Consider the following 26,713-nt stretch of genomic DNA (forward strand, 5'->3'; position numbering starts at 1 on the left):
GTCAAAAATACACTCTCATGGACATAACGTGTTTCTTATGCTGAAAATTAACATTTAAACATTATAATTTGGTATTGAGATGATATTCCGCATTTTAAAATATACTGTACTTTGTGCATTACCTTTTCTTTCTAATGTTGGTGTATGTGAAATCATACTGTAAAGAAGGTGCAGAAAACAAAGGAATGTATGTTGGAGGGAACTCAGTTGGGAGGAATTGTTTGGGAAGTTTGGGGAATTGTCTTTTTCCTCTTCAAATCCAGAGTTTAATAGGAAAGATGAGTCCTAAGAATGCAGACTCAATCAGAGGGCTAGAGGAAGTGAAACAGATGGCAGCAAGCAGAAGATAAAGAATATGCTTTATTCTCCAGTGGGAACCTGGTGGAAGCTGTTCCAGAAGGTGTTGCCTGGCAGAACACATCACCAGGAGTAAAAGCTCCTTTCTATCAGAAGGAGAGCCAAGAATTAGAAATGGAGCTCAGATAGGAATTCAAAATCAGCAAGGAGGAAAAAGGCTACAGCACTGTCAGCCCATCATCTTCTAACATATGCAGAACAAAGAAATTCTAGAAGGTGGGTTTGGAAGGATATGAAGGCAGGAAATAATGAGGGATGATCAAGTACAAATTGAAACGGAATGCAGAATGAGGTTCATAGTAACACAAAGAAAGCTAGGCAGGAGAGAAAGTGTTAAGCAGAGAAGAAAACAGTCCTGGCACATTGTATGCAGGCAGACAGGGAGACCTGGGGTGCTGTACAGAAGCTGTGAGGCAGTGCCACACAGAGTGCTTTGCAGAAGGGCAGACCCTGAGGCTTGTAAGAGTCTGTGGTACAGGGATGGTCCTCTGCACAGAGGATGCTGAAAATGTGGGTTCATTATCTGCAAGGTCACAGACTGTGAAAAGTGGATCTGAGGCTAATGGAGGAAAACCTCTGGCTATTCTCCTACATTTGGTCAAGTGACGCTGCCAGCTGCCTGCACAGTGGTACCAGGGCTGCCTCACCAGGTGGTGAAAGCAATGGCAACATGCAAAGAAATGGAGACCTGGGTGGGCAGAACTCCTCCCAGAGGAGTGAGGAGGTGCGATGGGATGAAACATGAAACCGAACGTTCATGGGCAGAGGTTGTGAGGTCCTGAAATATAGGGCTGTTGGGTGGCAGAGTCCTGGCACAAGCTGACCGGGGAGGTGTGGAGTCTCGTTCTGTGGAGATGTCCAAACCCACCGGGACACGTTGCTGTGCTGCTGCTGTAGGAAACTGCTGGGAGGTTCCAGAGGTCCGTTCACAAAGTCCTGCGACACTGTGTGTGTGATCAGAGCACGCCAACAGTACACGTGGACAGCAATCTGAACACCTTCCCTGCATTTCCTTGCTGGGGCTCAGAGGTGATGAGGACCTCAAAACAAACAGGGGGAATGCATCCGCCCCGGGCTGAGGCCATCTGCACACCTGAGCCTAACAAACGCACCGGGCTCAGCCAGGCGCGTGCGAACTCTTGTAACACCAGTGGGTTCTTGGATTGCTGGTGCAGTGGCAGTTAACCTCCGCTGAAGCTGGAGAAGGCACCACTCTGGAAAATAGCACGGAAGGGACAGATGGACCTCCACGCCGTTAGGGGGCGCCGCCCGCCCCGTCCGCGACCTGCGGCCCCCCCCCTCCTTCCCCCGCCCCCTCCGCCCTCCCTCCCGGAACGAATGCCCGGGCTGCGCGTGACGTCATCGCGGCGAGCGTGGGGGGGCGGGGTGCCCTCCCGGCATGCAGCGCGGCAGAACTTGAGCCCCATCTTGGGCGAGCGGGGCACAGACGGAGCTCGCGCCTGCCGGTGCCGCTGCGGAGTGACGGGACGGCTGCGTCCGCCCGTCGCGGAGGGGCCGGCCTCGCTCGTCCTTCCTCCTTCGCCTCCGCCGAGCCGGCCCTCCGCCCGGGGCTCGCCTGCGGGCCGGTTCCGAGCGAGATGCGTCTGGCGCTGGTCTCCAGGTAGAGCGCGGAGCAGGGCGGGGGGACGCGGGGCCGCCTGGGCCTCGCCCGGCCGCCGCGGGGCCCCTCGCGCGGGGCGGGCCGCGGCTTCGCGTCTGCGGCCGCCCCCTCCCCCTCTCGGCCGGCAGGAAGCCACGCGGCGCGCTCGGAGCAGGGCCGCGGCGGGGAGGAGAGCCGCGTCCCGGCGGCGGGAGGAGGGCTGCGGGCCGGGAGGAAGGGGAGGAGCGCCGCGGCCCGCCGCCCGCCGCAGGAAGCCGCCGGAGGATGTACGGTAGCGGCCGGGAGTCGGCCCGCGCGCCCTGACAGCCCGTGGTGGGCCGCGCTCCCCCGACCTGGCCGGCCCGGCCCCTCCGAGCGGGGGAAGCATGTCCAAGATGCCGGCCAAGAAGAAGAGCTGCTTCCAGATCACCAGCGTGACCACGGCGCAGGTGGCCAGCAGCATTACCGAGGACACGGAGAGCCTGGATGACCCGGATGAGTCCCGCACCGAGGATGTGTCTTCTGAAATCTTTGATGTTTCCCGAGCCACCGACTATGGCCCCGAGGATGTCTGTGAGCGGAGCTCCTCTGAAGAAACTCTCAACAACGTGGGTGAGGCTGAAACTCCCAGCAGTGTCTCTCCCAACCTCCTCCTGGATGGGCAGCTGGCTGCAGCTGCTGGTGGGGGAGCTGCTGTGCCACCAGCAGTGGTCCCAAATGGGGGGGCCGTGCCCAAGAGCTCTGCCGTGCCCCTGCCAGCTGCCGGTGCTGCCACCGGTGCTCAACCTGCCTTGCCCCCCTCGGGGCCTTCTGCGCCTGCTGCGCCTGGGACAATGGCTCAGACAGTGGCTGCTGCATGCAGCTCACGTTTCAGGGTGATCAAGCTGGATCACGGAACTGGGGAACCCTACAGGCGAGGACGATGGACTTGTATGGAGTATTATGACCGGGACTCTGATGGCAGTACTGTCTTGGGCAGGACTGGAGATTGCATTAGGCACAGCAGCACCTTTGAGCAGGCTGCTCAAGAGAGGGACAGTGGGCTCGGTGCCACAGGGGGTTCTGTTGTCGTCTCAGCTGTGCCAGCGTCGGCACATGGCCCTGATTCCATAGCTGACAGTTCCCTTCCTGCTGTGTCACAGCTGCTCCAGACAGAGAAGACAAACCAGGCCTCTCTACAGCAACCTAATTTTGTCATTGGGCAACAACAGCAGTCGCAACAACCCATAGGTGGGGCCATGCCTCAAAGTACTGCTCAGTCTATGTTTTCTGGAGCTTCGGTAGCAAATCAGCAGATAATGGTGCCACAGCAATCACAGCCACAGGTAAATACGCAGAGCGTTGCGCAGGTTGGACCCAATGGAAAAGGCATAGCACCTCCAAATGTAACGATGGGCCAGCCAAGCATTCCTGCGGCACAGCAGCAGGCGCAGCAAGCGAGCGTACCAGTGACTCAGCCTCAACAATTTACTTATTCTCAATCCCAGATTCCACCGGTGCACCTACTGCCAACGCAACCTTCTGGTCAGTCTGAATACATGCAGCACATGACAATTATGCAGCCGCAAGGAGCTATTCAGCAGGCTCCTGCAGGCTCTGTTCCAAGTACGGCGGCCTCCAACCTGCCTGTGGGACAGGTGGCTGGCCTGAGCCCTTCACCTGGGGGAGCACCGGTGATGGGGGTGCCAGCGCAGCCAGGTGAAGCAGTTGCACAGGGATCAGGAATTATGCAAAGTGGCCAGACGCAGGCTGGTCAGACTGCTGTCCAGCAGCCAGGAGGTGTGGTGCAGCAAGGAATTGGGCATGCAGGGGTTGTGCAACAGAAATCTGTGACTCAGCATCAAATGAGTGGAAGCAGTCAAGTGTCTGGAATGCCTGGTGCTCCCCATGCCGTGGTTTCTGGAGTTCAGAACGTGCCTGCAGTTGTGCCCGGTACGAGTGTGCCTAGTGTGTCTACCACTTCTGTTACTATGCCAAACGTCCCTGTTACTCTGGTTCAGTCACAGCTGCCTAGCCACACTTCTGTCAGCAGAAGTACCGGTGTTGTCCAGCAGCAGCAGCAGCATGTCGGGCACTCCTTGATACAAGGTGCACCTAATGTACCTACAAATCTGTCACAGTCGAACCTCGGACAGTTTCAGGCTCCTGCTCAATCTGTAGTAGGCCAGATTGATGATACTAGAAGAAAATCGGAACCCCTACCTCAGCCACCACTTTCTCTTACAGCTGAAATTAAACCTCTTGTGAAGCCTCCTGTTGCAGACACTCTAGCAAATCCTCTTCAGTTACCTGCAAGTACTCCCATGAACAGTCTTGCCAGCTCTGTGTTTGGCATATCTATTCCTGTTGATGGCGATGAAGACAGGTATGAATTATTTTAAAACACTATAAAAATACCTTTTCTTAAGAAAATGGTCTTTGTTGTCAGTGCTTTTAGAGTTCTTATTTTCAATGTCTTAACTGAAATTGTAGAGTTTTCTTTGAAGTGTACAATTTACTGCTTGCCTAAAAACTGCTTTGTATTTCTTGTTCTTGAAAGCTGGCAGAAAGTGGCTGTAAAGCTGCTTAGTGCACAAGTAATGTAATCTCTGAATCAAAGACAGACTGAGAACAGTCACCCCTCCTACATCTTCACAGTGTGAGGAAGTCTGTTCACTCCTTTCCTCTGAGCTTACTGTGAAACAGGCAAATGACAGCAGGGTTAAAGTAGCGCTCCACCGCTGCATTGCCCTGTTAAAGATGAGCGTTGCTGTCCTAGGGCTGTCAGGTGAGGTGCCTTGGAGAACATGGCATGCTGCTGGCACTGTCCTGTTTTCTTACCCTGCTGGTAAACTTTCATTTTGTATCATGTCAGTAAGGAGAGTGCTTGCAGCTGGGTATATGTGATGTGCTAAAGTAGTGGAAGGTCTAGCGATAATCTTTGAATGAAATGACTACCACTTAACGCTGCTTCTCTGGGTGAGGATGTCGACACAGTGGAAAAGTACAACCTCAAACAACCACTTTCTTAGTTGGAAAGTAGGAACGGATTTTTACAGTATAACACGTAATGTGAGCAAACTCACCAGGGACCTGAGAGAGGGAGCACCCAGTTCTTTGGTCCTCACGGGCCTTGCAGACTGCGCTTGAGTGCGGCACTGGCTCTGAGCTGACTGCTCCTTTCAGGAAGAACTTCCAGAGAAAGCAGCATTTGAGTATTGAATTAATATCATTGCCATTTTTTGCTGGATTTACTGCAATTTGGAGGAATAAAACATGAGTGGGGATATTCTTGTTCCTGTTTTTAGAGATAGGAATGACAGCATTATGGGAAGTTCTGATGTGCTAAACTGTCCTATAGGCTTTCCCTCACCTGGAAAGAATGTCAGACTGTAAGATAATGTCCTCAGTGTTTCTTGGAGTGCTTTTAGTAAAGCTGCTGCGTATATGGGGGTGGGGCATAGGATGGAGAAGGCACCTCAAGCAAATCATTAAGAATTGTGTCTGTGGTGATGCAGGCCTTGTGCTCGCTGCAGCTTTGGGGCAGTAGCTCTGCTAAGGCGTTCATACAAGCAGAAGCGGTGCTGTGGGCAGCTGTGCTCCAGTGAAAGCAGTACAGCTTTAGCTAGCTGCCAGGATGCAGCTGAGTGTGCCTGCCTTCAGGAGGTTGCTGACCAACTTTTCTTTGTGCTGAGGAGGTTTGATTTCAAACTGGTCACTTTTTAATGTCCTGATATACAAAGGGAAATAATCTTAGTGATTTTAACGGCTGATGTTCATTTTGCATAGCCTGTAATCCCAGATGTTTCTATAATTCATAGTAACAGTCGTGACTGTGCCAAATGCATCGCTTCATGTCGTGATAAGGAGAACTCACCAGCAGGTGGGACACTTGGTGGGCACTAGTGGAACAGGCCTTTGACAGCATATCCTGAGCAGTGCTGTTTTTAAAATTATTTTTGTATTTTTGTTTTGAAGAATTGCAGAATTGTTTCATACAGTGCTAGTTTCTAAGGAAGTGCTTCTGGAAGCATGGCCACAAGAGCCAGCAGCGAGGAACAGGAACAGCTGCTGTGTGCTGTGTTTGCTATACATGCCGTGCTGTGATGTGCAGCAGAGAAATCAACTTGTGGTTATCTTTGGAGAAATGCAGGCTTCTCTGTTGGGTGCTTCTGTGCTGGGAGATAAAGGCTCGCTGTTTGCTGGAGTGACACAGAGTGGAGCTGTGTGGCAGGGAGGCTCTGCCGGCCTGGAAGTTTTCTTTAGGGATGCTGGAAGGCAAGGAGAGCTCACTCTGAACATGCCTACACATCACACAAGGTAGCAGATGTAGTTCAAAGCTTATTTCTCACCTCTCTCAAACTCTTCCCTCAGGAAGCAGCTTGACTTCCACTGGTTTCAGACCAAGGAGAAAAGGAAAACCCAGCAGCTTTTTGGGTGCTGCTTTACTACTTTATTTGCTTTACTTGCTGAGAAGGCCTTATTGCAAAACCATTGCTTGTCTGCTCTTTTTGTCTTTTTTTTCTTTCCAGATGTTTAAACCACACCATTACTCCTATGGGCATGTTCCCAGTTGCTTTATGGACTGAAATCAGCGGTGAAATAGTTAATGAAGACCTTCAAGTGTCATTAATAGGCTGAGGGTTGACACTGATAACACTAATAAGGCACAAAGGGAGTTGGCCCACCGTGAGTCACTGCTTTGCCTGCAGGTTCAGGAAGTGAGCACTTGGCTTTGTTTAGAGGATTTACTCTGTGGTTGTGAGAGCTAGAAATTTTGTGGAAAGTGTTTTTCCTTTCAGCCCTAGTGTGTACCTGCCAGGAGGGTGGACTGGTGTGTAGGCAGGTGTCTGCAGTTCTTTTCACACCTTCTCCTGTATTAAAGCATTCATTACATACTTGGAACTGAATTTGCGTGGATTAATCTTATGGTCATCTTCTAAAATTCACAAAGGAGCGCCATATAGCTCTGAGTATCTTCATCTAGTAAATCGCTCCGCATTTGGAATTTGAAGAGGGACTCCACTAAAGGAATGCTAGTTCAAGGAGGGGCTTTCTTTGCAGCAAACTGAGAACTGCAGTGAGGGGCAGAGGTCAGTTAGGAGAAGCAGCTTCTCATCTGAGAAAAGTTCTTTGTGTTATTCCTGTCTGTTTTAAAAATTGCTCTGTATCTAAGGTAGAATTATTCTGTCTTATCGATCCGAAGATGTAGAACTGAATTTTTTGCAAGGCATTTTGCCTAAAATCCTTTGATTTCCCGCTTTGGGTAGTCTGTTACCCACTGAGTGATGCAGAATTGGGTAATTGTGAAATCTTATCAAGGTGGTTGGAAGGGAAGTGGGGTCTGAAGGGGAAAAAACAAGTACCTGGGACACATCTCAGTCTTCTTTTAAGAAGCAGAGCTGTGCTATTTAGTTTATGCAATTAATTTGCTAAGATATTAAGAAGAAATACATCAGAAATACATCTTGTACTAATTATGAAAGATCTGCAGAGTGACTTGACTTGATTTTTCCTCTCTAAATGTGGCTATAAGCAGAGTAAACAGCAGTGTCCAAGAATCTGGGAAATAGTGTTCTCAGGGAGGCAGCTGTGAGCCTTGCAGTGCACTTTGAGTTTGTTATCTGGCAAATACTGTGAAAGCAGGCAGAAGTGGGATCCAAGTCAGGCAGGCCTTCAGTAGCTGTGCTTCAGGGTTGGTGTCCATCAGTTGTTCTTTCACCTTCATGTCCAAATGCCCAAATTCATAGTTGACAAGCGTCACATTTCAGTTGGCTTTGTGTTGTTTTTTTTTTTTTTTTTTTTTTTCCCTTGGGGGAAAAGAAATATGTCTGTGTGTTGAAAGAATGTTACTGAGAGAGCTTGGGCAAACCTCCTACATGCTTGGCAGACTCTGGGGGTAAGATATTACGGGAGTGCTGGAAAAGGAGCGGGGTGTCGATCGCCTTCCAGAGATATCTGACCAGCTCGAGCTGGGCAGGCTGTATTCCAGGAATGCTAATGAATGGCTGCAATTGTGAATGGCTGCTGCAGCAGCTGAGCTGCTGGTTATGCAGACCCGCACAACACACTTCTCTGCTCAGTTAAGTCACTTATTTGTATAGTGTACTAATTGTTGCTGATAAACATGACTGGGGGAACTGAGCTCCCAAGACCTTGTTTGTAATACAAGGGCAAAACTGAGGAACAGACACTACAGGCAGCTTTGCTACCAACTTGTTTTGTGTTGCCCTGGGTGTGTATTTGAGAAGAAAAATGGAAGTGTTCTGAAAATGCATACCAGTAAGCAGTACTTGAGTTGCGTTCCTGTTGATTATTGGCTTTCCCTGTCTTCACTCTGTTCATAAGCTTATCAAAGCTTTGCACTGTACTGCAGCTGCAGAGGTGAATAGTTTTCTGCTATCCTAGGGGCTTCTGTTTGAGTGTTGGTATGGTGGGTGATGGTGTAACATGACAGATCTGTGCTGGAATCAGGAGTGTTTGAGAGATGGTGGGGATGGGACTCCAGAGGTGAATGTTTCAGTTGGTGGTACCAAATGACCATGCAAACAGCACTGCTGTTGGTTGTATATGGTTCATGTAGGAATTCATGTAGGAAACCTTCTGTAAGATCACTCTGACTGCATGCTGCTTTCTGGACTGTGGCACCTGTTCTGCTTTCTGTTCTTGACTGTTAGAAGACAGCTGAACAGAAGAACATGGTTGCTCACCTGGCAATGATGTTCCCCAGTTTAAACATTTCAGTGCCTTTGTCAATGGCAAGTGAATGCAGCCTTAGGACTAATGAGGTATAGTTGTTTCAGATGAGATAGTTATTAGAAGGAAGAAGGGAGAAATACTTGAAAGAAACTCACAGGTGGAAGCAGTTGATTTTTGGTGTGCTGTAGTATACCAGCTCTGAAACAAATGATTCTCTGTACCTTGTACACTCAAGTTCAAGCAGCCCCACTGCTGTAGGTTTTCCTTCTGTCCCCTATGGAAGAGTGCAAGTGTTCATAGCTTTTCTCTGAATGCTGTTTTGTATGGCAGGAATAATACTGTAGCTTCATAGGGGCATATTGGAAGTTCTTGCTAAAAGTTGAACTTTCCAATATTTAGCAGGATGGATGCTGATCTACTGGGGCTGGGTTTCTCGCTGCTGTTAATCTCTTTTGGCCCTAGGTGATCCTGCAGCAAAATGCAATTGCTCCCTGTTCTGGTATGGGGTGTTTGAATGTTGGCCCGTTGCATTTTGAGGCAGCTGTGTTTCTTTATTTGTGAAGCTGGTGATTGGTAGCATCTGTTGCTCTTGAAAAATGCCAACTTTGCTAACATGCAGAACTGATAAAGATTCCTTGGGATTGTATGAGAGTCTTCTGAAGTCTGTTTTAGTTCTGGAAGGCTGTTCGCCTCGTGTTCACTTTTATTCCTGTATCTGTTGTGTAAATACAGAATTGTTTGCAGTGACTGCTGGAGCTGCAGTCTTCTGAAGAGGTTCTCCAGACGTGCATGATCACTGAAGTGCAGTGTGAGGTTCTCTTCTTTCCTCTTGAAAGCTACGAAGTTTAAAGGCCCAGCCCTGTCCCAGCCCCAGAGCTGCCGGGCTCCTGCTGCTGCCCTCTGCCCAGCAGAGCTCACTGAGGGCAGAGCCGTGCTGGGCCTGAGGCGTTGCCCTTGGCGCCAGCTGGGAGGGTGCGAGGCCCTCCATCACCTTGGCTGTCCTTACCAGTGCTGTCCCCAAGATGTCTGTGTGAGCCAGGGGGTGGCTTTCATACTGAAAGGGCTTTGGTTATGACTTAATCCAAGTGCAGATTTGCATGGAACAGGGTGCACAGAATTTGTAAATGATGTAAAAGGCAAAGAAATAAACTTGCAGTATTCCGCTGACTGAAGCTTGCCGCTCACAGTCTGGGTTTCTGATCTCTTTTCAAAAAGCAAAGTACTTTTTTAAAAAAAACCTTTGCTAAGAGATGCTTTGCCCATTGATGTCATGTGAGTATGGGCAGGAGGATGTTGCTGAGTCCAGGTCTATCTGCTTTCTTTTACTTGCTTTTTCCTCACAGATCTTGAGATAAATATTTATTAGTCAGGAAAACATCTGAAACTGCTGTGGAGTAACTTGTGTGTAACTTAGTTGCTGTGATACCACTCTCATCAGTAATCACAGGAGGTTTTCCCTTTCCCCTGTGGGTTCAGTGGAATTTTGCTTTCTGGGCAGGGGAGGCTGTAGGAGCCTAACCTACAATAAGTTTACATGTATTAATAAATGCAGTCTTCTTTACTGACCAAGCTGAGGAGAAGAAAGAGTTGGTGTCAAAGTTCTTTTAAAAGCTTATTTTCTAGTCTTTCACTTAATGCAGTAGTAGTGAATGTAGGTCTTTAATTCAGAATGACTTGCTCTCATCTGGGGTGTTGACATCTACTTTTTAAATGTGCTCCAAGCTTGCTGTGTTAGATGAGATATTTTGCATAGAGTAATATGTCTCGGTGATGTTACCAGCAAGCTATGATAGATGCTGAAGATGATAGATAATGACCAGCAGATAGTAGATGCTGCATCCCTTGTGAGGTGAAGTTTGAGGTGCTTGTTCACAGCATGTAAGTGTTCCCAGGTGTCCTTTATGTTGAGCTTGTCGTGGTCTGCCCAAGCCAGGGGCACATAGGCGCTTCTGTGGCTGTCCCTGACCACGGCAGGAGCTCCCTGCTGGGACACAGGAAGATGTTTGGTGTTGCTATTGACTGTGGCAGCTTTTAATCTTTATTTGTCTTTTTGGGAAGATGTTTTCTGCTCTGTTGTTTCGTGAAGCTGCCTGCAAAGCTGTTTCAAAGATTCCTGAACTCCATTGTGCTGTACCCTCCCTACAACAATTAAGATAAGCTGTAGTTAGTGAGAAGGCAAGTGATTAGTTGGAGAAATCTTGCACTTGTTTTGTGTTTAAGCTTAAAAACAGGCTTAGTCCAGTTACTCGTTACGCAGCTGTGAGTTTACAGATGTGAGTTTACGTAATGAAAATTCACTCTGGAGCAGCCCTCACAAAATAGCCTTGCTGTAGGAGCAGTGCGCCCAGCCTCGGCGCTGTATGGATGCTGGCTGGGCCAGGAGAGTGGTCAGGGTGGGCCTGGTGGTGGCAGTGGGCACCCTGTGCTTCAAATTGCCTTTGGTCCCTGCCTGGGGACTTCTTGCACACAGAATAAAACCTGTTTTGTTGTTTTGAAGCAATTCTTGGGATTATTTCTAACTAGCGGGTTGTTGGGAGGTGTAAAGTCTGCCTTGATTTGTAAGTCGGGTGTTCTGCTCTGATTGAAATACCAGCAAGGCTAGGTCAGGTTCCATAGGTCTTTCTCTGAGGGAGGAAGTTCTGGGTTTCTATCTCAACGTTGTCAGATACAATACGATCCTGACTCTTGGAAACCCCTTTCCTTGAGCCGTGCTCTGGCCTCTTAAGGTGGGCTCTGACCTACATTTGTGTTGTAGGTGTCCTGTAAAAACAACAGAAAAATGCCTCCACTACCTAGAGCTTTGGTGGTGGTGGTTTTTTTGGAGGGGGTGGGGGTAAGAGGGTTACATGAACGAAGCTTTCTTTGAATAATTATTGAAATTAGTTCAGAGAGCACGTGTTCATGTTTAAATAAAATGGCGCAGTGTTTAGGTACACACATGTGACATTTATAGCAACTAATGGCTGATTTCTTCAGCTAAGTCATCTAATGCAGGTGATCAGTAAATGTTTTGTTGCAGAAGAAGATACTCCTGCATATACTGTAGAATCATTAAGGTTGGAAAAGACTTCTAATGTCATATACTCCAGCCATCCACCATCCACCTACTTCACTCAGTTCTGGACAGCTGCAGGAGACCTCAAGCTGCCCATCAGTCATCTTTCATCGTTTTGGGTGAGAAGAGACAGACTTCTTGTTGAACTTCCTAGGGTGTTGCTAATAAACGTCACCACAGACAGAGAGTCTGTCTGCTTGTTAGGGTAACCGTTAGTAGGAACCAGTGTAATTATCTTATGTGTTGAGAACTGAATTTGTGTATAAGGAATAGTGGAATTTCATTGAATTTCAAACTACTTTTATCTTAAATGGAAATTTAAGAGATGCGCATGTGCTTCTTTTTCATAAGTATCAAGTACTCACATTAAAACATACTATATGCACTCTTCAGAAAGGCTGGCTCAAATAATGATTGTTAACCTAGCGCAGGTACAGAGTGCTGTTACTGATGTCCTATGGCAAGGCGCCTCCCCGCTATGACCCAAGGCCCAGGGTATGGAAAGTGTGGTGTCCCACTGTCCCCATTAATTTTTGCCAGTATAATTAACTCTTCATTCATAGATGTTTTCACCCATGTTTTCAACAGCTGTAATAAAATCAAGGGAAGTGTCCCATTTCTAATGCTCTTGTGCTGTGCTGATTATGTATCTACCAGAGATGTGCCAGACAGGAATTAGACAGTGATGCTCATCAGAGAAAGCCTGGAATTACAAGCAGCAATTGATAGATGTAAGTGAATAGCTAGGTGTAGTTGCACCTGAGGCATCTGGTCTGGTTAGCCTCTGGAAGGCAAGTATTTATAGAATGCCTGAGCTAAAGAACAGCTTGTACTAGCTGGAGCACATAATAAGGAATCTGTCCTGATTTTACAGTTAGGAATTTTGTATTAACAACAGAGTTTTTTATATTAAATATATTACTGTAACCAGTTAAGAAACTAATGTTGCCTCTGCCGGAGGTCAGACCTGTGCAGATTGCTCTCCCTCCAGCTGCAGCACTGGCAGTATCAGCGATGGCTGTGCAGGCTGCTGGCTGAGTCACAGTGCTCCTGAAACTGCGCCTCTCTGGTGCCTTCTTCTCTGGTGCTTTTTCAGGGTATGTCTTTTGAATACAGTGGCTTTAAAGAAGTATGTCAATTGAGCTGTGTGACTAAGCACGAAAGAATAGACTTTTAATCTTTTTATATATGTATTTTTAATTCCACATTGACTTTGCCGCGCTTCTTTGCAAAGTTCCTCATGTGAGCTTTGTACTCTGGTTATTGTGTTTTGTAGGAAATACCATTAGACCAAGGTTGCAAGAGGAGGTATAAAATGAAACGTCTGTTAAAAGAGGAGTGGAGAAGGAATTCTGTTGTTAGGTTAAACATAATCTTGAAATACCATAAACTTCACACAGAGTTCCCTGATAAGCTACTGTTAAGGAATGGCAACCCCTCTGTGCCCCCTGGGTTGGGCTCCTGAATAAACCACCCTGCGTGCTCTCATCTGAAGAGCAGCGATGATCAGTCTGTATCACAAGTTGTAGCTGAGTTAAAGGCAGCCTTCTGGTGGTCAGGGCTATAAACCAACTTGTGTTCCAAATGCTGCTGGGCACCACTGTATCTCATCTGTGTAACCTTTAGAAACCAAGGAGGCAATCGCTTACTGTCCAGCAGCATGCACCAGCTTGGGCAACTGGTGGCTATACCTTAATTTACCTTGTGACATGAATTCCTTACTGATGGCCACAGGAAAGTCACATTCATGTAAGATGGTTGTTTTCTTAAGCAAAGTCAAGGTAATGTCTCTTGGCTGTTAAATACTACCTTACTAACTGCCATTGCATAGGGACTGAATGTGCTTACTTGCTGACTTGATCTTTGAGCTCTCTGAGTTGCTTTTTTTCTCAAAGTAGTTTTTGCTGCTGTGTAAACAATGTTGATGTACAAAATACGCTAGCATCTTCTCTGTGCTTTGATAAATGGCTAAACACCTGTATTTAGAGGCATGTTGGCAGGCTCCTATAAACTTTTGTGCAAAGGATAAAGAGGCTAGAAGCTTGCTGAATTTTCCATCCTTCTGATGCAAGAGCATCACTGTATGATTAATGGCCTTGCTTCTAAGAGTAGGAGCACAAGAGTAAAGGATGTTTTACTAATACGTTCTGTTCTTAAGCTTAATGCTGCTGTCTGAACTCTGTGTGCAACTAAGAACTTTGCTTTAGGATGCTTACCCTTTGCTTAACACCAAAAAAACTTACCAAAACAATGGAACTGGAAGGCATCTTGATTTCAGATATAAACTAAGCTCTTTACTGCTTTCTATTCTATTCCATAGTTAAATTTGGTTCCTACAGGAGTTGATCTAATTCAAAGGAGGAACTTTAAAGCTCATACCAGTGATATTGTGTGACTCAAGAAACTGCAGGATGGGTGTGCGGGCTGATCTGGGGGCTCAAGGGCCAGAAACCTTTTGGAGCAAATGCTGCTTGATCTCTTCCAGAATCAGTGGGCAGTTCTACCATGCTTGTAAGAGGTTGTCTTTGTTCTTTACTGTTTATTTGGAAATCAAATCTGATCTTTAGTTTTAAACTTTTTCTGGAGTTAAAACCCATATCGTCTGTACTCTGATTATACTTACCTGACAAGGAGAAAAATTTCTCGTGTCTGCTACTTTAAACTACGTTGAGACTGTAGTTGTCCTCCATCCATCTTCAGCATTTACATGTCTCACAATTCTGACTAATGGAAGTAAAAGAACGTAACGCATCTTCTTGTGGTCTTACCTGAGCTTTGGTAGGCTTGTCTCCTTTGCATGCAGTTTGTATCTGAAACTGTCCATGAAATCTAAGGTAAGGACTCAGGAGGGCCAAATGAAACAGGATTTCAGCTAGCATGTGTATACCTCCATGTAGGACAGAAGTACTGCAAGTTTAATACTTATGCAAGATTTTTATTTTTTTGACTTAGATTCTCTTCTGTGGAATTGCGTTCAGCTTCTCATTCCGTGGTTTGGTTTGTACTTGTGCAGCTGATTGTTGTTACTTCATGCTTATCCTTATTGAATTGCATCCTTCTTATTTCAGACTGTTGCTCCAATCGGGTCAGACCTTCCTGAATTCTGTTCCTTCTGTCCTGAGTGCTTGCAGATCATCTGCAATTATAAAGATAGTCTGTGCTCCGCTGTCTGAGTTGTGGATTAAAGTATCCCAAAACAGACTTGGAGGCCCTGGAGAGCTCTGTTGAATGCATCCTTCCCTCCCGCTGATCCACTGGAGAGCCACGTGTATGGAGTAGTTGATCAGTTGGACCTCCTTCTTTGTGTAAACCACCATCTTAATTATGGAAAAGTCATGCAAGGTGGCGTTAAAAGCTCTGCTAATTTTGTAACACTATGCTTATATCTTGTGTTCTGTCTATATGAGGCCTGTTTTTTTTTCTTTTTCTCCTCATAAGGATTTTGTTTGACATAAATTTCTGAAAAGGTGCCCCATGCTGCTTTGCTCAATAATGGATGATCCTACTTTGCTTTGTTTTTTGTCAGAGGTATTGAACGTGGTTGTCTGACCTGTTAGCCGTGTGTTCTTCATGCTCAGAGGTGGTACCTTGGCCTTTTTTGTCTTCTCCATCATCCCTGTTCATGTTACAGTCAGTGACATGGAGAAGAACTGTCTGAAGTGGCGCAGTGGGAGCTCTGTACTTTGCCGCCTCGAAGGAGATGTGGTACTGCTCAGGAGCTCCTCTGGCTGTGGCTCTCAGCTGCTGCCCTTGGCTGGTCACCTAAACGTCCCTTGGGCTGCATGGGAGCTCTGATGCTCTCGGCCTTCCTCCAAAGGTGCAGCAGCAGAAAGGCCTTGTGTCAGTGGGGGCTGTGCCTCAGTGCCCTTATTTCAGTGGAAGGCATCTGTCTGGGTGCTTCAAGTTCTGCCAGCTTTCCAGGCAGAGTTCTATGGAGAATTCAGCGTATGTCCTGATTACCGGCAATAGGAGGATGTGCTCCCAAACGTGAGGGCAGAGTTTGGGTATGGTTTAGACTTCCCTTTAAAGGGAAGTTTGCTGCTGCGAGTAGTCAACTGATAAAACTGTTGTCCTTTAATTTTAGGTCACCTTTATCACCTTAGAACTGGTTAGAAACAGTAACAGTGGAGAGTGCAAAGGAAACCAATGTGGTGTCTCTGGTAGGACTTCAGGGAGAAGCTGAGATGTTTTTACAAAGGATACAGTTTGCATGTTTAATCTTCCTATGCTGGTTGCTGGCAGCAGTCTCTGGGACTGGGACCGTGTGCCCTCAGCAACCTGCTGTCCTCTGCAGGGCTGCAGGAAGAGCTGGAGGTGCGCTGCTGTGCTCCCTGCTCCCTCGGTGCGGCCCTCAGGCTCTGCTGGGAAGCGCCCACAGCTGCGTGTGCTCTGGGTCTGCCTCTGTGCCCTGGGCCAGATGCGGGGTGTCAGAACGGCTTCTGACACTTCGGCTGTTATGTGGCTGTAGATGACACTACTTCTGTATGCAGTTTGCTCAGCTAATTCATCAAACTGAAGAGTTTTTAGCAATTCTCTAATGCTTTACTTTTAGTGTGGTTAAAAATAGGTGAAACTCAGCCATGTCAGCTCAGGCCTGCATGTCACCGCTGTGAGTTTACTTGAAGATCTAGCTATAAAGTGGAAACAGTTCTCTTAATTATCTGGGCAATACCAAAAAATTTCAACAGCAAGATGTGCGATTGAGAGCTTAACAGGAAACCTTCGTACCTCTCTGGATACTTTCTTAGTACAGTGGAAGGACGCTGTGCGTTGGGTATCGGTGTAAAAATAGCTTGGATGGAAGACAGGCCCATGGTTGGAAGCCACAACTTCTCATACCTAGCAATAGCAACGGGGTTTTGTATACTGCAAGTAAATGTATCTTGGAAGATAAATGACTTTCTGTTTACAGCTGCTCTCTGAGGAAGAGAATTTTCACATCTCAGGCGAGTGAATTAGAAGAGCTTGAGCCCCACCTTCCCTGTAAGCAGAGGAAGGCTGTATTATTTGCAGGTGCCAATTGCTTTCTCATGCTGTGTATCACTCAGATGCCCTTTATCTTTTGTTACTGCATTTGCTCTCCTGTCATTAGCTGACGGTCACACTTCATGTGTCTTCTGAAAACCTAAGAATCTCTGACTGGAGAGCATGGTATTTGTCAGCTTGACCAGGCCGCTTCTGTAGCAGCCTTCAGGCTGAATTCATATGTGTGTGGAGGAGTGAAGGGAGGAGATGGGGTGACAAACCCTGCGAACAAGTGATTCTTGATCATTGCTGATACGGGGCGTTATTGACCTTGGAAGGTTGCTGGGAAATAGCTTCAGACAAAGTTCTGTTATGGTGCTGCTGCTTTGATGTTCTTAAACGGAAAGGCTTAAAACAGCTCTTTCCAAGTTATTTAAGAAGGGCTCTCGTTGTGTCCCTGTGCTTCTAATGTTGGTGTAAGCTTCTGTTTTAAAACCCGTGATAAAAAAGCATGAACTATTGGTAACATTTCTACAGATTGCTGAGTCGTGTTCTGCAGTTGTGCTGTAGCTATATCAGTGTGAGGATAAACTGCAGTGCTGGAAGAGGAGTTTTTAAGTGTAATGCTCTGACACAGCTGCTAGCAGTGAAGGATTCTGACTTTGTGCTTCATTTCATATCCTGTAAGCAACAAGCCTGCAGATGAGTCCTCGGATAACTGTAGTATTCAGATAGCACTGCTGGTACTGTTGCTGCCTTTGGGGGAAATATTTGTGAGCGAGGAGGGTCGGGCTGTCAGAAGAATTGAGTGGCAGAGTCTGCACTGCAGTGCTTGGTTCTCAGAGCAGTTGCTGTCGGTGCTGTGAGGGCTGGCAGTGCCCCACTGTGCTGGGGAGCAGTGGGCAGGCTGCGAGGCATGGGGAAGTGCTTACAGACATAGCACTACCTGAGCACTACTCTTCCACTTTGAACTTGATCTGTTGTGCAATTGTAAGTAACTTAATCTTCTGTAGTTTGGATGTGACATATGCTGTGATTCAGAGGCCCAGTTTGAGAACTCTTGTGTTTCTAATATGGAGAGAGCTGTGAAGTGGAATAGAAACAGTGGGTGCTGTTTGCAGAGAATTCTGTGAAATACAATGGAAAATGTGCAAGGTACCCTTGAATTTAGGAATATGTAGCACTATTACACATGTTGCCTGCAGGAGGCTGTCAGCATGCTAGGAGGGGTTCAGTAATAGCTTTTATAGTACAGACCTTGCTTTACAGGAGCAACTTGAAATAGTGTGAATACCCATAGGGCTTGGGGATGATTTTTTTTAATCAGTGTGTCTCTAATAGAAACCCATAGGAACAAGATGGATTTCAGGCACTGAGCTCTTCTAACTTTTGGACATCAGTGTTATTTGTCTGAATAGCTAACTTCCTTTCATGCAGGTAGAGTAAGAGTTGGCATTTTTATTACGTGTCCATTTTCAATATCTCTGTTTGATTCTTGGATCTCATAGGAATCCGTCAACTGCATTCTACCAAGCGTTCCATTTCAACAAGTTACGTGAGTCAAAGACCTTCTGGGATAGGTATGAATGCTTCAGTATGGGATGCATACATGCTGAGGTATGCATGAACAGCTTTGCTCTATGCAAGTTTCTCGTCATTTCATTTGTGCAGAAGTGTTGCTTGTTTTCAGAGCTTCGTATCGGACTTCTGCAGCTTAGAAGTCTGAAAGCAGTCATGGAAGTGAAATATTTGTATGTAAGCTTGAAATGAACAAGTCTGAAATACTCTGACTTTTTTTCCTCCTTCCATTATGCATGCATCAAACATAATATGTGTAACTGAAAGAGTTTCATGCTATCAGCTGTTAGCTGGCATTCGCTAAAATGTTTGCAGCTTCCTTTTCCCCAGAGAAAGGAAACTGTCGCTGTGGCTCTTAAGTTCTATCTCAGAAAACAAGGTGTGAAAATGGTGTATTTAAACACAATTTTGATGAAGCTGAAATCTTTTGGGCTCGGGGCAAGGGAAGGAAGCTTTGTGGCTTGCACGTATTGTGCTTCAGCTGGGTGGGTGACAAACGTGACCCATCACAAGAGGCGAGGAGGAATTAAAGCTGCTGTGTTGGCATTGAACTCATGGCGAGAAACTGCAATGAGGTGCAACAAAGGCATATTTGCTGTAGACGTGGCTTGTCAGAGATGCATTACTAATTCATCAGTAGCTGCAAGCTGCTTCTTCCCCACACTTAAATGATTTTTAAGGTTTATTTTTTTGTCAGTGTTAAGTCCTAGCGATTGTGACTCCATGCCTTGTGATGCTCTGTCACAACGCTTCTGCTTAGCAAGCTTTGTGAAGTGTGGACTTTGTTCAGTTATGAGCATTGATAACGATGTCATCATTGTAAGAGCTGTGCTGGACTTGAGAAGGCTCCTCACCTCACCAGAACTTAACCGAATCCTTCCAAGTTTGCTTGGCAGTAGTTTGTGTACGGTGCGGCTCTGGCTGAGCGTGGTACTAATGCATCCTGCTGGGCTGCGTTGAAGTTCTGGCATTGGGCAGGGTTTGAAAAGCACGTGTCCTTGTTGGGTGGAGCTGTGAAGAGCAGTGCTGTGTGTTAAGCACGAGGTGTGTGGGGCTGTGTTGGCGCTGGGTTCAGGGCAGCCTTTATAGCAGTGAAACAAACGGCAGGGACTTGCGTAAAGATTTGGCACTGCAGCCAAAAATACGCTTAGAGGTTTATCCTTCACTTGTTTCTCTGTTTTGGTGTCTCTTTATTTGAAACCATTAATTCTTAAGATGTGGAAGCAGATTGAAAAACAAAAAAGCAACAAAGCCAACAAAAATTGTTTGCAATTAAGATGCAGGCTTCACAAATCCTAGGTTAGTGTATAATGTCCAAAACAAGTACTGGACATGTGGAATATAGAAGTGTTGACAAAAAGGAGGTACGGCGATGTAAGTGCTTTCTTGTGGAGGTATCATCCTCCTATCCTTGCAGTTGAGCATTTCCTAATAGAAGTAAGCATTCTTTTGAATTCCTCGGGATGCCTGTTTCCCTGTTCTAAAATGTAGGGGCTCCCATGCTGCACAACATAAGCCCCAGCAGGCTTCTTAATTGCATTCTGCAGCTCCTTCAAAACTAGTTTGTGAACCTCGGGAGTTCGGTAGGGGATGATCTCCCCGTGTAACAGTAAGTTGTTCTGCTCTGCACAGAGGCTCTCCTCGTGTGAGCAGCCATCTATTGGGGCTGTTTGAGCCCAGCAAAGCTAACCACACGCTGTCAGAATAGCACTAAAATATTGCTAAATATCAAGTGAAACAGGGATGGGTATTTTTCATTGACACGCTGTGGCAGGGAAGGAGCTGAGGGCATTCAGCCATTGAACGTCAGTGAAATACTCGTTATTGAGATGCTCATGAAAAGTGTGCAGGTGCCTTCCCTGCTTAATTCTGGCGTGGTGTTGCTCAGAGCTCGGTGCAGTGCCCATCTGGTGCCAGTACAGAGAAGGTTGAGAAGAGGAATAGAGGCTTTTTTGGCATTTTCTCATGAATCTGGATGATGACTCCTCTGTGAATTTTCTCAGGGCAGCACTGGTAGCGTAGGATCTTCAGGTGGGTTTTGAAAACATTGCCATTATTTTTGGTAAACTTGAATTCCAGGCAGTATGATTACGCTTCCACTGCGTATTTGTATGAAAGATTAAACTTTCACAGTGTAAGTTGACAGGATGTGGATTTTTCTCATCATGTGAGCAGTCAGAGATGTGTACTTTGCATGTTGCTGCTAAACATCCTTCTCATGGGAAAGCAATGAGTTGGATGAGGTCTCCCCCATGGCAGGCTGTGCTGAACTTCTCTTCCCCATGCTGCAGCTGTCTGTCAGATGAGGTGCTCCTCTTTGAGGAAGGCCCGTGTAACATCTCGTGCTTTGATTGCAGCCTTATTGGTGATTGCTTTCAGGTGGAGCTTTCCTGATTTGAAGTTAAGTCTTTATCTGAAATTTTTAAAAATAACAAAAATATCAGGACCACGTTTCTCTCTGATGTTTGCTTCTCGTGGTAGACGTGGGCAATGTGAGTACCTTCATAAGCAGGGGGAAAAATGGTTTATTTTGTTAGCATAGCTTGATCTTACCAGGATTACAAAGGAGCCACAGTGCACATGCCTGTCCAAACCTCAAACCGATTCAACTGACCCAGGTCTTGTTTTTCCCCTAAAGAGTTCAGATATTTCATAAAAACTTGTGCGTTGCCTCTGAGATCGGTTCTTATGTTGTATTGAATAATTGATCTTCAGAGCTTCATGTAAAACTGTAGAAAGTTTGCTTGTCCTGGGGAAACAGGTACTTGTTTGATAGCCAACGACAGTGTGGCTTCAGTAGAGCTGCAGCAGAAGGCTGGCACCTGATGTACCCCTGGGCAGGGAGTTCAGCCCCCCAGGGATGCCCTGGGCAGCCCGTCCCAGTGTCTGACCACATCCTAGGAAGAATCCTACCCACATCCAACCAGAACTGCCCTGGTGGATCTTGAGGCCATTCCCTCGCACCCTGCAGCTTGTCACTGAGGAAAGAGGTAGGTGCCCACATGGGTACAGCCTTCTGTAGTGAGCATGGGGGGCGCTGAAGCCACCTCCAACCCAAACTCTGCCTCTGCCCATGAGCTGTGTTTTCCAGTTCCCTCACAGCTGTGCTGCTCTTCTCTGTATGTGCTTCAGCAGCCCAGCATCCTTCTTGCAGTGAGGGACCCCCAAACTGGGTGTTTGAGTATTTGAGTATTTGAGATGTGGTCCCACCAGGGCTGAGAACAGGCATGGTCCTGCTGGCCGTAGTATTTCTGGCACAGACCTGGATGTTCCTGGCCACACAGGCCTGCTGCTGGCTTTGTGTTCAGGCAGCACCCCTAGCTGCAGTGCCCCCAGCTGTACTGCTGCCTGGCTTTAACTCCATCCACAGCGACCTGGGCCCAGCCATGCAGAGCCGGGTTTCTACCTGGTGAACAGGAGTCTGTCCACAAGGCAGTTTCTCTTGGAGAAGTTCTGTGGGAAATAATATCAGTGCTGTGCTGAAGTCCAAGAAAACAACTTCAGCAGCCTTTCCTCATCCACGAATGGGGTCACGTTGTCACAGAAGGAGATGGAGCTAGTCAGGTAGGACTTGCCTTTCACAAATCCACACTGACAGGCTCTGATCACCTGCTTGTCCTGTGTGTGTGTGGTGTGATGGCACTCAGGATGATGTGCTGCCTGACCTTTTCTAGTGTTGAGTTCCCTCCTTCTGCCGTATTGATTGTCTGCTAGCTGCTTATAGAATATTTGTCTGCTTCTTTGCCCTGGTTGGATTGTCCATAACAAACTCCTACCATGGTATCCTTTCGCTGCTTCTTACCCAGAGGCATTCAACCCTTTCATCACTGTGATCAAGCTCCATGCGGTCCAGACCTTCCCTGATGTAGAGGGCTGCCTCACCTCCTCTCCTTTCCTGCCCTGCTGAGTACCTGAGCCGTCCATCCCAACGCCCCGCGCATTGGTCCCTGCCTGTTTCCCACACTACGTGCCTTTGTGTAAGGGTGTTGAAGTTGGGCCTGTGTCACATGGAGCAATTCTCTTGTTGAACACTTGGTGTTTTACTTATGGAATGCAGGCTTTGTTGGTTTAGCAAGGAAGGCTGTTACTTTCTCAGTCTCAAAAGCTGATTCCCTCTTTGTATAGTGATCAGCGTTGGTGTTCCTGTGAGCCTGGGTTAAATGGACTTGTCCAAAGAGCAGTGTATTCTTCCAGCAGCTGGGCTTGGTTTCCTGTGTGTAACTAATATTTCTGAGCGTGCTGCTGCTACTCACTGTAGAAAGCAACAAGCAGGTTTTCCTTACAGTGTGATTTCAGTGTGTGTTACATATCTGTGAAGAGGTAAGTTTCCCAGCCTGGCTGCAAACCTTGCCTTTTCCTGCACGCCAGCTTTTTGTGCCGTGGCTGCGCCGCGCTGATAGCAGCTCGCTCTGTGGGCAGCGTGTTGGCAGCTATCGCATGCAGCTGCAGCCCTGTGCCAGGCGTGGGGCTGTGGGCTGCAGTGGGGCGGCTGGGAGGTGGGCTGGGAGGGCAGCATGCTGCTGGGGGGAGCCGATGCCTGCACCGTGCCCTGGGATGGGCTGCAGCTCTGCTCCGAATGGGGAGCTCAGTCTGCAGAGCGGGGAGCGCCTCTCTGGCCCCACAAGTCTGACTCTGTGGAGTTAAAAGGGGTTATTTTGTGTTTCAGTAGGGTGGCTTGTAAACAGTCTGAACACAGGAAGGCTCGAATTGCCCTAATGTGGGATTGAAAGGTCACTTCAGCGCCGTGTCTGCAGTGAATACTGCTCTCCTGTCCCAGTGATGGAGCTGCTCTGTAACTGCGCTGCGGCTGTGCAGTGAGGCTGCTCAGATGGTTAGGTGCCATCTGCTGAGAATTCACCGAAACCTGTGTGGGCAGTGCTCTCACAGAGCCCCGCACGGGGCAGGTCTCTGCTATCAGCAGTTGCAGAGCTGTAAAGGCAGTGCTGATGGGATTATTTCTTATAGGAAGTAATCTTTAAATGGATCCAGAGGACAAATGCTATCAAACTTTTTTCTTCAGTGCTTTTAAAAAACAATTTAGCAGAGATTAAACTAGAGGTGAGGACCCCGTGAATCTGTTCTCTCCCGAGTGAAGGTAGCTGGAAAACGAGGCAGGGAATGAAAAGCAGCTAATCTATTGTTTGCTCCACCGCTTGTGGGTGTCGTATGTCTCTTTTGAGGAATGATAAACTGAAGGTGCAGTGTGTCTTAGAGCTCTAACTGTGCTGTGTGGGGAGGGGGATGGCACACGACTTTGTGCTGTATGGGTGACACTGCAGCTTTGGCCTCGGAAATAATGCTCAGGAATCCTGTGGGTGCCAACAGGTGCATAGTTTGAAACAAACAATGCAGTAATGCTCTAACAAAGTTTTCTGCTTATATTTACAGTGCGTCTGGTGCAAGTGTTGTTGCCATTGACAACAAAATAGAACAGGCAATGGTAAGTAAAGCCCCAAGCTCACGGCTGAATGCACGCTCCCAGCTGTGCTGTCTTTCCCTGTGTCCATAATGTCCCTTGTTAGGTCAGACAGAGAGCTTTGCTTGGAAAAAAAAAATTCTCAGTATGAAGTATGGGACAACCACAAACCTGGATTGCTTTAACTTCTCGTGTTAAGAGCTTCTCACCTACATTGTTTGTCCTAAAGCGATTTAAAATGAATTTTTGTGTAAATTTCTACAAACAAGCTGGTTGAACTTCAGGAGGTGCTGAAAATAGCACACCTCTTAGTGGGGCTCGTTAATAGTTTATCTTGTTACTTCTCTGTGCCATGCTTTGCGTTCCATTCAGTGTCAGTTATATCCAGTTTGATTTCATTTATTATTATTGCTTGGTTCTCATACACCTCAGTGGTTGGCATTGTGTGGCACCAGGCTCCCACCTCATCTGCTCAGAACTGATGCTGTCCTTCAGGCTGGCCGGCTCCAGCTGTGGGCTTTGTCACCTCCGTAGGCTGCAGAGGGCCCACGGTGCAGCAGTGATGTCCTGAGCATGCTGTAGTGCCGCCCAGCTGTGTGCTCAGCGCAGGGGGATCGGTGCGAGCCTTTAATACAGCTGATGTATGAGGCCCTCAGAAAGCACAGTGCCTGAAGGTCACTGCTGTCTTTTAGTTTGGATGGTAAATGTGTGTAATGTAACAAAAAAGCCTTTCCGAAGTTCAGCATCTGCTGGTGCTGCTCGCACGCTTTGGGCGCTCTCTGTGCCTGGAGGAGGATTGGGTTGCAGTGACCGTAGGTGTGGAGTTGCTGTGTGCCACAGCTTACTGCTGAGTGCCAGAAGGATCTTGGTGTAAGGGCGGCTTCATGCTGAACTGGGGAGCTGGGTTAATCGTCCTTGGGGCTCGAGGTTTTCTGTGTTTTCAGGGAGAAGTGCTTCAGCTCTCCAGCCTTACTGCTCGCTGAGTGGAAGAATTGTGGGCTCAGAGTGGGACGGAGGTGCTCTTCCAGGCGGTGTAACTGTTGATTTGTTTTCTGCAGGATTTGGTGAAAAGCCATTTGATGTACGCAGTAAGAGAAGAAGTGGAAGTTCTGAAGGAACAAATAAAAGAATTAGTTGAAAGGAACTCTTTACTTGAACGAGAGAACGCACTGTTGAAGTCTCTTTCAAACAACGATCAGTTATCCCAACTTTCAGCCCAACAGGCCAACCCCAGTAGCACTTTGCAGGCGCAGGCGGTGACAGCGCAGCCTGCACAGCCAGCACAGCCTCCGCAGCAGCCGAATGTCTCCTCAGCGTAAAGCTTTCCTGCCTCGTTTCAAAGCAGAAAACCTGAGAGCAGTCTGTCCTCGTGTGCCACTGATGTTCTTTCCACTTTATATGAAAGCGAGTAGCCATGCTTCTGTCGCGTGTTTGGCCTTCTCAGTATTAGACAATCATCCCACAGGAGCTTTCCCTGCCTGACGCGGGGCAGAGCGCCGCTGGGCTCCGTTCTGCCGTCGGGCGCAGGGAGCTGATGGCGGAGCTGCTCTGCGCGGCCGGGCTGCTGTGGAGGTGCGGCAGCTCCGCGGGGCTCCGTCGCTGTCGTGAGAAGCATCGATTCCCCGAGAGCCACTGTCCTTTCCATATAAGTAACATTTGCCTACATTAGTTTCATTTATGTTGTTTTATTTATTACAGGGCTGCTATTTTCATAATGTTCATGAACAATGTCACAGAACTTTTTTTAATTTTTTGATAAATGTGTGTATCGGTAAAACGATAGATGGGATTGCGTTAATAGGTAAAATGTGTGGGCAATAATTGAACAAAAGGATCCTGGCATATCTCTAACACTAATGGCAATTCACCTTGGGTATTTATTTACGGTAGTGAAGATCCAGCTGGAATGTAAATTTTGTATAGAGTGTAAGTATGAAGAGCATAGTGCATCTGTACAGGTAGTCACCAGTCCTTGTGATATAATAAATAATGGATGGGCTATTTTGATGAAGAAAACTTTGCTCATTTCTGTTTCTACTTTCTGATAGAGAGAAATTGCCACGATTCCTCCGCTTTTTGACATTTCGTATAATTTTTTTTTTTTTTTTTGGGTGGGAATAAAAAGCTGTGAAATTGTTCAACCTCCTTTGTAACCAAAGAAGCAAAGCTGTGTAATTGAGTTGTTTTTTTTTATTTTATAATGCACATTCTTTATGTATTTTTATTTAGTGTTTCCTCATTCACACCTTTCTTTGCTGTCTAGCATGATCTGCATGACCTATAATCTTCGAACCACTTTCGTACCTCATGTTTTTATCCAGCACTCTTATCGTAACGTGTATCAGTCTGTGAACAGCGTCAAAGAAAGAGAGAAGAGCCGCGTGCGCTGCGCTCGGGTGGTGGCGGTGAAGTGAGCCATCTTTTGTTCATTTAAAATGGTGTTTTGAATTTCGTATGCAGGAAACGTTTTGTTACATTGCAGATTTTAATGTATTTAATAAATGCAACATGCAGATTACGTGCAGTGTATACTGAGTATTTAAATTAAAATGTACATTTCATAAATACAGTTTCAAGAGAGGCCATCATTTGTGTCAGCCGGTGCCGCATGCGAGCCGAGGAACGAGTCGCATTTTAGCGGAGTTCCTGAATCAAACGTTCGGAACGGAGACGAGACACAACCGAGCGGTGCGGCTGCAGCCGCCCTCTGGGAACCGCCTCGCTTAGCGCCGGGCTCGGCGGCCGTCCGCGGGGTCAGCGCCGGGATGCCGGCGGCTCCGCTCTCGGTAAGACGGGGCGCTGCGGGAGCGGGCGGGGCCTGAGGAGCGGGCAGCGCGGGCTCGGCGGGCGGCCGTTTCGCACAGCAGGAGGAACCTCGGGCCGGCGCCGCGCCGTGCCGTGCCGTCGGCCGTCGGTTCCGCCGACCGCGGGGCGTCGCCGCACGGCGGAGCGGAGCCGCGAGCTCGGGGCGGGGCCTCCGCCAGGCGCGGCACTACGGCGCCACCCTGCGGCGAGGAGGTCGCGGCCGCTGGCGTGGGCCGCCCCGGTGACGGGCGCCGTGCCG

General features: G+C 47.5%; 1 protein-coding gene across 4 annotated transcripts; it reads left to right on the plus strand.

The window, feature by feature from the left end:
• The first annotated feature begins 2,274 nt into the window (after positions 1-2,274).
• On the plus strand, positions 2,275-26,167 carry TSC22D2 (TSC22 domain family member 2). Of its 4 annotated transcripts, XM_042881168.1 has the most exons (5): positions 2,275-3,889; positions 4,184-4,322; positions 18,164-18,235; positions 23,622-23,673; positions 24,708-26,167. In XM_042881168.1, exons 1-5 carry the CDS (start codon positions 2,344-2,346, stop codon positions 24,966-24,968), a joined length of 2,070 nt encoding a protein of 689 aa, XP_042737102.1. In that variant the 5' UTR covers positions 2,275-2,343; the 3' UTR covers positions 24,969-26,167. The 4 variants fall into 4 exon arrangements, with proteins under 4 accessions (XP_042737102.1, XP_042737099.1, XP_042737101.1 ...); XM_042881165.1 differs by having other exon boundaries at positions 2,275-4,322; XM_042881167.1 differs by having other exon boundaries at positions 2,275-4,322; positions 18,164-18,272; positions 24,708-24,795.
• The last annotated feature ends 546 nt before the right edge of the window (positions 26,168-26,713 follow it).

The sequence above is a fragment of the Lagopus leucura genome, unplaced genomic scaffold (assembly GCF_019238085.1).
Source record: "Lagopus leucura isolate 7727_CA_CO unplaced genomic scaffold, USGS_WTPT01 Super-Scaffold_100029, whole genome shotgun sequence".
Classification (NCBI taxonomy): Eukaryota; Metazoa; Chordata; class Aves; order Galliformes; family Phasianidae; genus Lagopus; species Lagopus leucura.

What these genes read in the sequence shown, in the direction of transcription:
- TSC22D2 (XM_042881165.1), top strand. Translation starts at nt 2,344, where the DNA reads ATGTCCAAGATGCCGGCCAAGAAGAAGAGCTGCTTCCAGATCACCAGC. An exon ending in TCAAAGACCTTCTGGGATAG is followed by an intron (nt 18,236 to 23,621) that starts GTATGAATGCTT and finishes TTATATTTACAG; the next exon opens with TGCGTCTGGTGCAAGTGTTG. An exon ending in ACAAAATAGAACAGGCAATG is followed by an intron (nt 23,674 to 24,707) that starts GTAAGTAAAGCC and finishes TGTTTTCTGCAG; the next exon opens with GATTTGGTGAAAAGCCATTT.